The sequence below is a fragment of the Chroicocephalus ridibundus genome, chromosome 2 (assembly GCF_963924245.1).
Source record: "Chroicocephalus ridibundus chromosome 2, bChrRid1.1, whole genome shotgun sequence".
Classification (NCBI taxonomy): Eukaryota; Metazoa; Chordata; class Aves; order Charadriiformes; family Laridae; genus Chroicocephalus; species Chroicocephalus ridibundus.
This window is the reverse complement of record NC_086285.1, coordinates 78,674,290-78,688,526: the sequence shown is the minus strand read 5'-3', so window position 1 is coordinate 78,688,526 and position 14,237 is coordinate 78,674,290. Positions and strand designations below refer to the sequence as shown.

Genomic DNA, 14,237 nt, shown 5'->3' with positions numbered 1-14,237 from the left:
CGCGGGGCGGTGGGGGCTGCCCGGGCGTGCTCCCCGTCGGGGAGGGGGGGGGGGGGTTCAGGCGGGCAGGGAGAGGAGAGCGGGTCCAGCGCCTGCCCGGGAGCTTGTGGAGGGCCGGGGCCTGCTCGGCAGAGCCGGCCTGGCCCTGCCCGCGGCTCCCAGCCCCGCAGCGCCGGGAGCTGGGAGCCGCCAAGGCAGAGCTGGCTCCCCTGCGCCCGCCGCCTGCCAGCGCCGCCGCCGCGCATCTCGCAGCCGTAACTCGGCCCCTCGCCTCCGCCGTGCGGGCCGCTGCCCTTCCCCCGGAGCCAAAGGTAAAACTGCCACGAAAGCCTTTTTTTTTTATTTATATATATATATATTTTTTTTTTTTCCCTGAGGCCTTTCAGGGGCGCTCGGGACCACCGAGACCACTCGTGGGACGCAAAATCCCCGCAAGGAGCGCGGCGGGGGCCTGCGGTGGGGTCGCTCCACGGCAGCACAACCCGCCCCCCGCCTCACCACCACCGCTGCAAGAGGTCCCGGGCGGGGGTCGGTCCTGCCCCGGGGCCCGCCGGCGGCGCAGCCCGCCCGCCGCCCCGGCCCCGCCGCGGAAGGCCGGCGAGACAAAGCGACGGGGTTTTCCTCGGGGTCGCGGAGCAAAACCGCCAGCGCCATCTAAAAATACACCTCCTGCTCGCAGCGTCAGCCTGAAGGGTAAAAGTAAAGCCGGGGGGGAGGGGGGGGGCGAGGAGGAGGGGGGACAGACCCGCTACTCGGTGCCCGGAGTGGGGAAATGGCTCCGCGGCCAGCCCTGGTCGCGCACGGAGACGGAGCGATTGCTGTAAACGTATTTAGAAAAATAAATTTTAGGTGTAAACTGGGGGAACCGAGGAGTCCCCCGGCTCCCTCCCGTCCCCCGGCTCTCTGCACATAAAGAAGCCGCATCCCCTCCGGGCGGACATGAGGGTCGCATCCTCTGCCGGCCCGGCCGGGAAGGCCGGCGCGGGGAGAAGGGGACCGGCCGCGCCGGGCGGGGGTCGCCGCCTTCCCCCCGGTCTCTGGGCGGCAGATTTGCAGGGGTGGGAGTCGAGGGGAGGCCCCCGGCCGGCTGGCAGGGCCGCGCTCCCTGCCTCCCCTTGCGATGACCCCCCTTCACCTCTGGTCCTTCGCTGGCGGAGCATTGTCTCCAGACACAACAAACCCAGAAAGGAGCGCTGGAGCAGGCAGAGCTCCAACGTTTTGACGGGTGGAATAAAAACATCAACAGATACTTTGCAATTATTTGGTGATGGGGGTTAGGGGAGGCGGGCGGGGGGGAAGAGGTCGGTTAGCAGCGCAGCAGACGCTAATTGCAACCTTTGCTTTGCTAATGAGCTCGCACCGGTTCATTCCGCGCTGCGTCCCCGTTCCCCCCCTAACCCCCCCCCGGCGGAGCGCTTGCGGGGCGGGGAATGGCGTCGGGAGAAAACCGTAATTTTTCTGCAATTCGTTATTCGGTTTTAAATCCATCCCATCCTTGAGAGGCGAGGTTAGAAGCGCTGGCCGCGACTACTTTCATAAATCCTCGCTGAGGGAAAGCGGCGAGCAGCTTCTCGCTGGCAGAAGCGAGGGATGTCAGCGCCCGGATCCCACCCGTCGCCCCGTCCCGCAGCCGGGCACCCCCGTCCCGGGGCGACGGGGCTCGGCAGGGCGACCTGCCCCTCCTCTAGCTTGCGGCTGCAGACCTACTTCACGCCATGGGAAGGGGGTGGGGGGTGGAATATATATCTACACACCACACACGCATATGCAGAAAAAGAGTCCCAGTAGAAACTCGCATCAAAAAGGCAGAGCGAATGTATTTATACTGGGCAATCTTGCAAGCACCGACATTGTTTAAACAATTCTCTTCTGCTTTGGACGATATTATCAGTACTTTTACATTATCGTTCAATGGAAAACATTCTTCTTTTTCCTTATTTCAAATATTTATTTAAAATTTAAAAAAAAAAATTTAAACTCGGCCGCTTAAATGTTCTGGCAAGTAAATAAATCCCAGGAACGGTGGGGAGAAGACGGCTATAGCGTTACTTCAAAACCGAGCACTTGCCTTCCGAGGGACAACGGCTGTAGCGATATGACTCGTTTATTCATCGATTCATATAATATATAAATATCCTGAACTCATGAGTGTAATAATTTGCGTTTTTTCTACTGGAGGAAATTCGGCTATTTTAAGAGTTAATGGTTCTAAATGTGTTGGTTTTCCTGCATTCTCCCCAGAGGTGGTGGGGGCTGGAAAGGAGGGGGGATTCCAGTTTGGGGGTTTCATTGTTGTTGTTTTAATTCTGCTGAACGCAGCCCAAAGCAACTGACCTGAATGTGGGGTAATACGCTGCGCGACCAAGCCCCCTGACACCTAAAGGTCAGGTGAAAGTCTCCAGCAGGTAAGTCGCGGGCCGGCTGCCTGCCCAGCTCACTTGCTCTCTGGCTCACAAATTGTTCCCTTCTTGCCCACCCAAGTCGTTTCAAGCTGTGTTTATTTAGGGGGCAAAACAAAAAAAATTGCCGACCACCCAATTCCCATTCAGCCGGAGAGCTTGTGAGTTCTCTCTCACCGGTAGCCCGGGCCGCCTTCCCCCCATCCCAGTGCTTTTTAATAGCTATTATTTTGCGGCACACGCATACCAGGCAAGGCGCAAGTTACAGGCCTAGAAGGTCGCGGAGCTGCGCGCAACAAACGCGTTTGCTTGTCGGGGGGGGGGGGGGGGGGGGGGGGGCGAGAGAGAAATCCCCCCCCAACCCCCTGCTGGCACACGGGAGGGAGGGAGCATTTGCCGGCCGGTTCCCCGGCCTGCGCAGCACAAAACACCGTCGGGATGGCGAAGCAGCCGAGGCCGGGACGGGACGAAAATGAGCCCCTCGGAGGGCTGGGCCTTCCCTGCCGGGCTATGCCACCGCCTGCTCCCCGCACACCGCGGCCCCGCTCCGCCGACCACGGCCACCCTCCGACGGCGCTGGGCCGGCGTCCACCGCCCGTGGGGTGCCCATCAAATCCCACCTCCGCGGCCGCTTCCCAAATCTCCGGGCGCCAGCAGCGTTCGCACCAAACTAAACCCAAGGGGAGAGGGGTTAGCTGCAAGTGACACCGAGGGCCCCTTGCTCCTGCCGGATCAACCGGGAGTGACCCTCGGGAGACCTGGGGCTTACTTCAGCCCTCCAAACAGGCTTTTTTCGGACGCTTTCTTGCAAAACGAGGGAGGTTCCTGCTCTCTTCCCCTAAGCGCCCGGTCGTTTGCTACCGCTGTCTGCACTGCCAGCCCCTCAGCTAGCACAAGGAGACCTGCCCCTTGCCCCAGGTGCATGTGTGAAGTTTTCGGGGGGGGACGACGAACCAGCATTGCTGGAAGGGGTCTCCGGTGCCCGCCGGGGTGCGGGGCTGCAGCCCGGCCCCGCAGGGACTCCCCCGCGCAAGGAGCCGTCCCTCCCCCGCCGATGCGGCTATTGTTTCGTTCAATTAGGCTCCGCTTGATAAAAAACAATCGCTCGTTAACCCCCGCCCTCCTCCCTCCCGGCTGGTGTGTTGTGAATGGCGACATCGTCTCCCTTGACCCCCGTCTCCTTTTCTGTCTTTCTGTCCCCTGAAAAATGATTCCGCGAGCTCTGATTGAATTTTATTCCTTCCTGACCTGGCCCGTTTTTATTGCATGGACACCATCAATCTTGACCTAACGCGACGTTTGTTTATTACTTTGGAAAGAAGCGAATGGCTTTATGAGCCCCAGCGTAATTAAACCAGGAGGGCTACGTTCGTCGCGGCACCGCACCACCTTTGGGGCGGATTCACAACACAGACAAGCCGCCGGGGAGGGGAAGGCAGAAGGGAAAAGGGAAAAAAAAAAAAAAAAAAAAAAGGAAAAAAAACCCGCACACGGGAAGAGTAAGTGGCATCCTCCCAGCCCGTCAGCTTGTGTGCGAAATGCCGGCGGATCGAAACCCACGCACGTCCCAGGGGAGCCCCCAGCAGCTCCCTCACGCCGCACTTTAGGCCCGCGACGTCGACGCGGAGCGCTTCTTGCGCCGCTTGCCGCGTAAACCCGGGCGCGCCACCTGCGCCCCCGCGCAGCGACAGCTCGGCCTCGGGCACCCCGGAGGCACCCGCCGCCGCGCTCCTTATCCCCCTCCCCCCCGAAAAAAAAACCCCACCGGCGCATCTTAAAACGACGGAAGCATTTAGCCAACATCCACCACACGGGGAACCGGGGAAAAACGGACTGTCCACGCCGAGGGGTTTAAATTACTTTACAAGAGAAATTAATTGAAAGCTAATGTTCAATTAGCGGCTGCTGTTGAAATGGGTGATTTCGGGGAGAGGCTGGGGGGAGCGTTTCCAGGCTCCGCACCGCTGCGCTCCTCTACCTGCCTGCGCGCAGCGCAGCCATGTGCGCGCCTCGGCGCTGCACGCTTCTGCCTACGCAATCAAGGCGACGTAATGAAGACCGCGCGTTGTTACCTCACGCTCGTCTTCGCGTGGGCACCGAGACGCGCTCAGCCCCCGCCCGTGGGCGGCCGCTGCGCAGCTTTCTGCGCGGCGGCCCCACTCAAAGGCCTCCCGCAAAACCCGCGCCGGCCTTTGCGTGCGCTCTTTGCGCGCAACGCGCAAGCGAAGCCTCCAGAGCCCCGAGCGAAGCTTTAAGGTCGCCCCGTGTTTTTGGGAGAGACGAGAGCAGAGGACAGCCCGGCACCGCAGTGCAACAGGCTGGTCAATGGGCTGGAACCGCCGGGTTACCGGTAGCGTTACAAAGTTAAACCCGACTATGAAAATATTCCCGTGCTAACTTCCAAGCGCCTTTCCCGAACTTCGCGGCTTTCAGAAAGTGCCCCAGCCATCGTAAAACGCCCATTTGGAAACATTCCCTTAACGTCTCCATCCACAACACGGTCTCACCGTGTTCTCCCTCTGACCTGGCCTGTGGAGGAGGTAGGGAAGGGGTTTTAATCCATGTCCTCTCAACTATTTGCATGCACTTCTCTGCTATTTTTGGTTATGACCTTTGCAGAACATAATATGAACTGTCACTCGCTTGAAGAAGAAATTCCGAGGAGAAAACTTAGAAGGGAGAATATTCGCCTTCTCTGTGTTTTCTTCAGTTTAAGTGAGAGGTGAGCAAATACAAGAAACCACCAGAACCAGATAAACGGAATTGTCCCTCAAATGAATTTTAAAAATGAAATAAAATAAAAGAATGGGGTTTTTACTTAGACGGAAAGCAAAGCAATAGTTTTGAAAAAAAAAAATGCAGCTTGAACTAAAAATGCAGCTTGAACTAAAAAAATACAACAAAAAGCGCCGTGCTAACCTGGCACCTAATGGACGGCTCTGCAGGCCGGGCTGGGGCCGAGAGTCCCCGCTGGCTGTCGGGGCTGCCACCAAAGATGCAGAGGCCTCACGGAGGCACCTCTCAGCTGCCGCCCGGGCGTCCCGTGCCCGCCGCCGCGCAGGGTCGGACCGCATCTCTTTTTGGCGTTTCAGGGCAAGGCCCGGTTCTGCTGGGAGACAATCACAGGTCAGAAGGGACACCGGCATTTGCCTCCTGCTCGCAAGGGGAGGGAAGCACAAGAGGGACAAGGGTCCGGGCCCCGCTGCCCGCCGGAGGACGCCCCGCTCCGCCCCCGCCCCGCTGCTCTGCCCTAGCTCGGGAAGGTTTCTACAGAGCCCGCCGGGTCTCCCCCCCTCCCAGCAGCAGCAGAACCGTCTCACGCCGGAGGCCCTGGCCCGGCGGAGCGCGGAGCGGCCCATCTCCGCGCAGCCCCGCGCAGCGCCGCGCAGGGACACCCCCACCCCCCCCCCCGGCCGGGTCCCGCTGCCAAGCCCGCACGATTCACTGCCCGCCGGGGGGACCCTCAGCACCGCTAATGTTATTTTCGTTATGAACGATTTCTGTGAGGACGGGGAAAGAGAAAATTATTATTATAATAATAATTTTTTAAAAAATAATATTTTTTTTTAATAAAACCCAAGCCGAAGCACGCGCGTGCGGTGAGCCAGACCGTCGCACTGAGAACCGGGAGGTGACCTCCGCCGCGACCACGCACGTCACTCCAGGAAAGGGATCCCCTCCGGGGCCAGAGGATCCCGGCACGACCTACCTCGCGTTCCCCTTCGCCCCCCCGCCCCCGACTGCCAGACGTCCCCCGGCCAGGCGAGTCCCCTCCACCCACCCCTTTTGCAGCCAGGGCCGCGGGGAGCGCAAGTTGCGCAGCCGCCCCGCGGTGCCGGGGCTGCGGAGGGCAGCGGGCCGCCCCGGGGCGGCCGGGGCATTAGCGGTAACTATAGACGGCACTTGTTCAAGCTCCGCACAACCCCCCCCAGCTCCCCTAACGGAGCAGCACCACTACCAATGCAACGGGCGATTAAACAAGCCGAGCTAACAAACTGCTTTCCCTCCTATTTATTTTTGCCACAAACACCCTACCGCTGAAGACCGCTGAGAAAACCCAAAATACCGGAAGGCCGGCGCCTGATCGCAACAAAAATAACAGGCAAATAGCACATGTAATCGCCTCTCTACCCTCTTCTTTCTTAATTTTTTAGTTTTATTTTAAATACCGGGCAGGGAGGCGAGAATGGCGTTACCGGGCAGCCATACCACCCGGCTGCCGGGGGCAGAGGGAGCTGCAGCCGCTGGGACTCCCCTCTCCAGGGAGGGGGAGCGAAGGAGGGAGGCGGTGAAAGCCCCGCCGTGTCCCCGGCCCGGTAACCCCGGTCACAAGGAGGGGGGAGGCGGGAGCTGCCTCCGCTCGGTATCGGGAGAGGGACGGTGGGGAGCAGAAGGTGAGCCCGACCGGGAATAGGTAACATTTAATTTCCCTTTGCTGGTGAAAAAAGGGGAGCTGCTATTAAAACATGCCCCCGGAGCGATTCAGTTCAGCTTCGCTTCAGTTTTACCACAAGCGGACTACGGAGCGTTTTGAGTTTCTCTCACCCAACTCAGCAAACAAATAAATATAAAAAAGGCCGGTAATCTCTGTAGAGCGACTAGCACGAAAAAGCAGAGACTATGCGATACTTAAATAAACATATTTTAAGCCAACGTTACAAAATGACAACCTTCTCCCCTCCCCAGTTCATTCGAGCTGCTGAAGGTGTTTTCTGAATATTAGATTATTGCTTTGGAGGGGAAGCGCAGCTCAAAAGCGAGGTAATAAGGTTTAACTGTAAATACCTCTGTATTTATTTACAGTGTAACCCTTAACAATGCAACAGCAATTACTGCTAAGTGTTGTCTTTAGATAAGAGAGACTGATAGGAAACTGTATTATCTTGAAAGCAAACTTTAGGCCTTAAATTTCTGTAATCAAATAATCTTCTTCCCAAGTCTGACTGACAAGGCAGATTCTTTTAAGTTAATGAATTTATTGCATTTTGGTGGTTATTTACAAAGGGGGAAGGTGATCCCCATTGCCCGTAGGTTCTTAATTGCAAATTGTCCAGAAGGTGAGGTTCTTGATCTGACAAGACGTCAGTCTATGCAGCACTCAGCTGCTACCCTGGTAATATTTTTTTCCCTTACGATTTAAGGAAAAAGGAGGGAGGGAAAGAGAGACAAATTTAAAAAAAAAAAAAAAGGCCCAAACAACTACAGAAGAAAAATTCTCTCACACAAAGTCTTTCTAAAATAATTTCAGTCCGAGCAAATAGGGCACTTCCAACAGACCAGTAATGTCCCTAAAGAACAGGAGTAAAGCTGAGCTATAAAGGTGTAAGGGCAGCCCGTACAAGCGCCCTTTGAACCAACTACTTTTTTTTTTTTTCTACAATAAAATAGTACTTAAAAATATATATATTACAGAAGCGGCTTCACGGATGTGATTGCGCGCATTGCTATCAGTTCTACGAAGCAGTGATTTATATGCGGATTTATACGCTCACACTGTATTTAAGAATATACGTACTACAGAATATCTGGCATCTACTATACACTGTAGAGTTTAGAAACATATGCAATGCGTATACAAAGCTATAAATAAATACGTAATCCTTCTTTAAATATAGATACATATGTAAATCCTATATATAAATACATTTGAAATACACACACAGAGATCGATAGCTCGATATATACACAGTTTCACAAGGGCAGGAATCTAGTGCATGTACTTCTACCTCGGAGTTATCGCTTAATATATCCTTACACAGGCATATTATTTAAAAAGCCGTAATGTTGTCATACTACTGTGTATGGTCAAATGTTTCCAGGTCTTGCCCATTAATTGCTAAGAAAACGTGTTTGTTTATTTGCCAACTCAGAGCTGCCATGGGAAAGTATTTTTTTCCTAGCGGATAAGGCGAGCTGACTAAGTGGAACATATTGCAGAAGAGACTGAAAAGGGATTTTTCGACCTGGCAGTTCCTAAATGGTCTCTGGAATTTGTGCGGAGGGGAACGAGCTGTTCCAGCGACAAAGTTAGTTATGAAATCCCTTTTCCCTCTCTTTCTCTCTCTCTCTCTACATGAAAGTATTAAAATATACAGACGTGTAAAGGATCATTCCAACTGAATGGTAATTTATTAATAAACAAACAATGCAATACCTTCAGAATATTTTCAACAAAAAAAAAAGAAAAATATTGATAGAATAAGATTAATACAGTTTCCCTTTTCATATATAGTGAAAAAAATCAGCGTTTCAGTCAATTTTAACGTCACTTTTCAGGGAAGGGGGAAACACTTTCTGGCGTTTGGTCCGCAACATCCAACTACAAATTAAAAATAAATTACTATGTCGCAATTTACATTTTAAAACAAGTCCTTGTAAAAGAGGAAGGGGGGCGGGGGGAAGAAGCTGGTACTCTACGCTGGACTTTTCGCCCCCTTTTAAACACGGGGCATGACGATACCTTAAGGGATGGGGACGAGAGAGGGGTGGGGGACGGGAAAAGAAGTATTTCTCAAAGCAATTAAAAACAAAACAAAACAAAACAACTTACGTGTTATTGGAGTAACACTGTCCTTTAACAAACCAAGACATGCTTTGGGGGCTGTCTCTGTACAAAAGCTTTTCGCGTGCGCCCGCTTCCCTCCGCGGGCGCGGCGGGGGCCGGCGGCGCGGTGCTGCGCGGTGCTGCGCGGTGCGGGGCGGTCTCCCCGCCGGTCTCCCCGCGGCGTTGGGGGACGGGGGGGGACGGGGGGACGGGGACACGCTCAGAACTTGCCGCAGTCGTAGACGAAGGCCCCGGAGGTGCGGTAGAGCGGCTGGCTGCCGGGGAAGGCCATCTGACAGCTGCCGCCGCCCCCCGCCCCGCCGCCGCCGCCGCCGCCTCCGCCGCCCCCCGCCCCGCCGCCACCGCCGCCGCCGCCGCCGCCCGGCGAGGCGCTGAGGCCCAGCCGCGGCGCCTCGAAGACCTCCCGCGGGCCGGCGGCGAAGCCCTGCTGCGGCCCCGCGTAGCCCGCCGCGCCCGCCAGCGGGCCCAGCTCCCCCGCCGCCGCCGCCGCCGCCGCCGCCGCCGCCGCCGCCTGGTTGAGGTACCAGGAGGCCAGGCGGCCCTGGTGCGGGTGCGGGTGCGGGTGGTGCCCCTCCTGGTGGCCGCCCGCCGCGCCGCCGAGCCCGCCGTGCCCCAGCGCCCCGCCACCACCGCCGCCGCCGCCCCCCGTCCCGCCGCCGCCGCCGCCGCCGCCGCCCGTGGGCATGGCGTAGTCGGGCAGCGGGTCCTCGGCGGGGCTGGCGGCGGCGGGCAGGTGGCCGGGTCGCTCGGCGCCGCCCGCCGCCGCGTAGAGGCTCATGGCCTGCATGTTGCAGTGGTAGGTGCCGGCGGCGGCGGCGCCGGCGGCCGCCTGGCCGCAGGGCGAGCCGTAGACGGAGCTGTGGCCCGGCGAGTAGCCGCCGAGGGAGAGGGCGGGCGGGATGCCGGTGCGCGGGGCGGCGGCGGCGGGGGCCAGGAGGCCGGCGCCCAGCTCGGCGGCGGCGGCCTGCGGCGAGCCCCGCAGCGAGGTCATGATGTTGTCCACGCTGAAGCCCGGGCCGTGGTGGTGGGGGGGCGGCGGCGGGGGCGGCGGGGGAGGCGGCGGCGGCTCGGGGGCCTCCAGGCTGAGGGAGCGGCTGGAGGGGAGGGTGCTGCGGGGGCTGCCGCCGCTGGAGAGGCTGCTGCTGCTGTCGGGGCTCTCGATCTTGGGCACGGCGCCGAGCGGCGGCGCGGCGCCGGGGGGGGACACGGCCTGCGGCGGCGAGGCCGTGCCGTTCTCCGTCTTGATGTCCTGGATGCGGACGGGCGGCGGCGGCGGCGGCGGCGCGGCGCTGCCCCCGGCGGGGCCGCCCTCGGGCTCGGCGGCGGCGGGCGGCGGCGGGCGCGGCGGGGCATGGTCCTTGAGGTGCAGGCGGTCCTTCTCCTCCTTGTCCTTGACGGCGTCCTTCTTCTTGAAGCGGCGGCGGCGGCGGAGGAAGCTGCCGTTCTCGAACATGTTGTAGGAGTCGGGGTCGAGGGTCCAGTAGCTGCCCTTGCCGGGCTTCTTGTCGTCGCGGGGCACCTTGACGAAGCACTCGTTGAGGGAGAGGTTGTGGCGGATGCTGTTCTGCCAGCCCTGCTTGTTGTCCCGGTAGAAAGGGAACCGCTCCATGATGAACTGGTAGATCCCGTTCAAGGTGATCTTCTTATCGGGCGCGTTCTGGATGGCCATGGTGATGAGGGCGATGTAGCTGTAGGGCGGCTTCACCATATCCTTGGGCTGCGGCGGCGGCGTGTAGGGCCCGTAGGCGCGGGCCATGCCGGCCGGGTACTGCTCGTGGGCCGGGTGGGAGTACATGCTCATCGGGGCCGGCATGGCCGTGTAGCCCCCGCCGGCCGCCGCCGCGGCGGCGCGGTAGTAGCTCTGCTCTCCGCCGAGGTACGGCACCACTCCCAGGGAGTTGGGACTGGACACGGAGTAGCGAGCCTGCATGTCCTCCCGTCAGCTTTCCCCCACCCTCCCCGCCGGACCAAACAGCGCGTCCCTTCCCCCTCCACCCCTCCGCCGCTCCGCGGACCGAGCTGGACCGGGCGGCCGGGCAACCCCCACCCCCCCACCCCCCCGGCGGAGCGCGGAAAAAAAGGGAGGAAGAATAACGACGGCAGCGCCGAAAGTCTCCTCTTCGTCGCCCAGGAAAAGCCCACCGGCAAGCTGCCGCACTCCACGCGGAGGGGGGGGAAAAAAAAAATTCAAAAAAAAGAGGAAAAAAGGAGGGGGGTGAAAAAGGGGAAAAAATGTTTTTAAAAAGAAAACGGGGGAAGGGGGGAAAAAAAAAGTAATCGCAGCGGAGAAAGCAACTTCCAAACGCAGAAAGAGTATTAAGAGAATAAAACCTTTGCAAAGAGGCTCCCACGCTCCCAGTTCCTTGTTCCACGGGGATCTGCAACAAGTTGTCTGCAAAGGAGGGACAAAAGTAGAGGGATGTGTTTTGTTGGCTTTTTTTAAGCGAGCAGAAGAAGAAAAAAATCCACCTTCCCGATCTCCCAGTGCAAAGTCTCCCTCTCTCTCTCCCTCTCGCTTTTTTTCAGTCTCTTTTTCAGTCGCAGGCTGCTTTGGGAAGCATCGGAAAAACTCCTGAACTTTTGAGCATCCGTCACCACGGCGAGAACTTTTTTACGCACTTACAGTTTTCTCCCTTTTTTTTTCCTCCCTCTCCTCTCTTGGTCTCCTTTTTTTTTTTTTCTCTCTCTCTCTCTCTTTTTTTTTTCTTTTCCTCCTTTTGCAGGCGGTCCAGCTCCGCCCCGCCGAGCCGGGGCGGCCAATGAGAACCGGGAGACACCCGGGGCTCTGAATGAGGAGGGAAAAAAAAAAAAAAAAAAAAGGAGCGACCGAGGAAAAAAAAAAAAAAAAAAAGAGGAGTAAAAATGAAGAGAAAAAAAAAATAAAAATCCCCGCAGCAGCCCTGGGAGCTGCAGCTCTCGGGGACCGGCCACACACGCTCGCCGGCACAGGCGGACGCCGTGAGCGCCGCGGAGCCCCGGGCGGGCGCGGGGCCGCTGCGCACCGCACCCGCGGGGACCCTCCCTTCCGCGCCCGCGGATTTTGCGCGACGGCCCTACGGCCCCGCGCCTGCCTGCCCACGCACCCACCCGCGTCCTTACGCGCCCGGTCGCCCTGGCACACGCGCCCCAGGCGCACGCACGACGTGCATGCCTACACCAATGTGTGTGTGTATATATATATATATGTATATGCTTCCCCGGAGCTCTTCCCACCCACGCGCGCACCCCGCGCTCCGCCACGCGTGTTTCTCCCCCAGTTTATTATTTTTTTTTCGTCTTTTTCCCCTCGTCGATCTGTTTTGCTCCGCGGGCTGCCGCCGGGCTCCCTCCTCCCTCCCCTCCCCTTCCCTACCCCCGGGCTGCCGCCCGTGTCGGCGGGCAGGCTCCGCGCCGGTGTGCCGGCTGGCTTCCCGCCTTCACCGGCCAGGAGGGCTCTGCCTCAGTCCGGCTCCCTTCTACCACCCCCACCCCCACCAGCCCCCCCACACGCCCGCGGGGACGGAGGGGACAGTGGTGGGGTGTGAGTGTGTGTGCGCAGGGTGGGATGCTCCTGCCCCGGCACTGCAGCCGGCTGCCCGACCAAAGGCTCCTGAAGAGACTGCATTCCTCCGGTTGACAAGGTTTTGACGAGTCCTCCAAAGCTCTTTTTTTTTTTTTTTTTTTTTTATTAATCAAAGCCACCGAGGGCTTTCCGCTCTCCGTCTGCGAAGCGAGCGCCCGCCGCCTCTGCTGTTTATAAACACGGGCGCGTTTCTTTGTACGGGGTCTTTTTTAGCTCGCTCGTTTCAGGTAATCTTTACAGACCTTATGGGATGTGACAGGGAAAGCGGGTCCTTGGTTTCTTTCTTTATTTATTTAAGACGGAGAGGGCATACTCTTGTTCCTAATCTGCTTCAGAGTGGACTCCGTGGTATGTCAGGTGTGTCAAAAGACAAAAAAAAAAATGAAAAAAGAAAAGTACAATAAAATTAATGTTCCTTAAACTGTTTGGCCAGTTCTGCTGTGAAGATTTGATTTGCGTTGCTGTTGCCTTTGTCTAAATATCTGAAAGAATATTTGGGCTCTAAGCAGAATAACAATTTAACGGGAGCTCAAAGGGAGCATGGAGTGAGGGCTTAGTTACTTATTTTTTTAAATTTTCCTTTTAATTTGCTGTTGTATTTTAAGAAAGAAGATTTTCCTTTCGGACTTAAAACACGAGGAGATTCGTATACGTATTTGCGCAGTAGTATTCTGACACTACTTCAGATGTTCGAAATCCAACCCAGTGCTCTTCATTCATTTTGCAGCTAAATCTCTGAAACTTCATTAGCGTTAAGAATAGATCAGTTGAAAGGAACAAGCTGAAATCTATTTTAAGGCGTGGAATTTGCACGGGAAAGACGTGTGTGTGTTTGTGAGATTAATTACCCACCCCGATCTTGTGACACTACAAATACGTCAAAAGACCCTTTTGGTTTCACTGATTTCAAACCCCCTTTCCTCACTTTTTACTGTGATCGATTGCTTTGGGGATCGTGCCTTTGGAGCGTGGTAAAGGCGCATCGTTTGCTTGGTGGTATTTTTGCAGGTATGGCTTTTCCTCTGAAACACCAATCCTTTGGTTAATAAAAAAAAAATAAAAATACGTCTTTTAAATGAGATGCACGTAATGTGAAGGAGGTAATTTATATAGCCTAATATCTGCTCCTTTTCATATTCAAACATAACGGGTCTCCTTTTGGTAATAAATGTCAGTCCTTTAATGGTGAATACATTATCCCGTTTAGCCTGTTGTATTTCATCGTCTGGAATCTTTCACCTGCTCCTGCCTAATTACACATTTTTCCCTTTCCTCCCACAACGGCAGAATTAATAAATGTGCAAGCACTGGACTAGATGTCAATTCCAACACTTTATATTTTCAAAAAAACTCTTTCTTGCTCTGCTGAAACAAAAAAAAAAAAAGAAAAAGAAAAGAAAAGAAAAAGAAAGAGGACATTTTAGCACGTTTCCATTCATCCCAGGTCATCCGGTTTTCCCACGGTATTACCTGCCGTTAAAAACAATTTCCATGGGCTTCCCGCTCGCTTCCAGGAGCGGCCGTAACGTGCCGGACCCTTTGCTGACTTTTTCGCGTTCTCTGGACAATGTTTACGGTAGCGAAGCTGTTTCTCGGGCAAAGGCTGGAGTCACACCGAGAAGTTTCAGCACATGGAAGTGGGGGGGGCACTAATCCACTGTCTTTTGCATCTAATATGTTTTGCAATAGCCACTCTGATGCTATAATTGCG

At 56.5% G+C, this 14,237-nt stretch overlaps 1 protein-coding gene across 3 annotated transcripts in view; it reads right to left on the bottom strand.

Moving 5' to 3' along the window:
- Positions 1-11,625, bottom strand: part of FOXC1 (forkhead box C1) — a 33,002-nt gene extending 21,377 nt beyond the window's left edge. For 2 of the 3 annotated variants that reach the window (XR_010069955.1, XR_010069954.1), the window contains exon 1: positions 8,950-11,625. Coding sequence is in view for 1 of the 3 variants with exons in the window: in XM_063326010.1 (XP_063182080.1) it covers positions 9,164-10,894 (1,731 nt within the window). In the remaining 2 variants the exon portion in view is untranslated. Of the gene's footprint in view, positions 1-7,930 lie in introns of those variants that run through there. The other variant, XM_063326010.1, reaches the window with a different exon arrangement.
- Between the last annotated feature and the right edge of the window lie 2,612 nt (positions 11,626-14,237).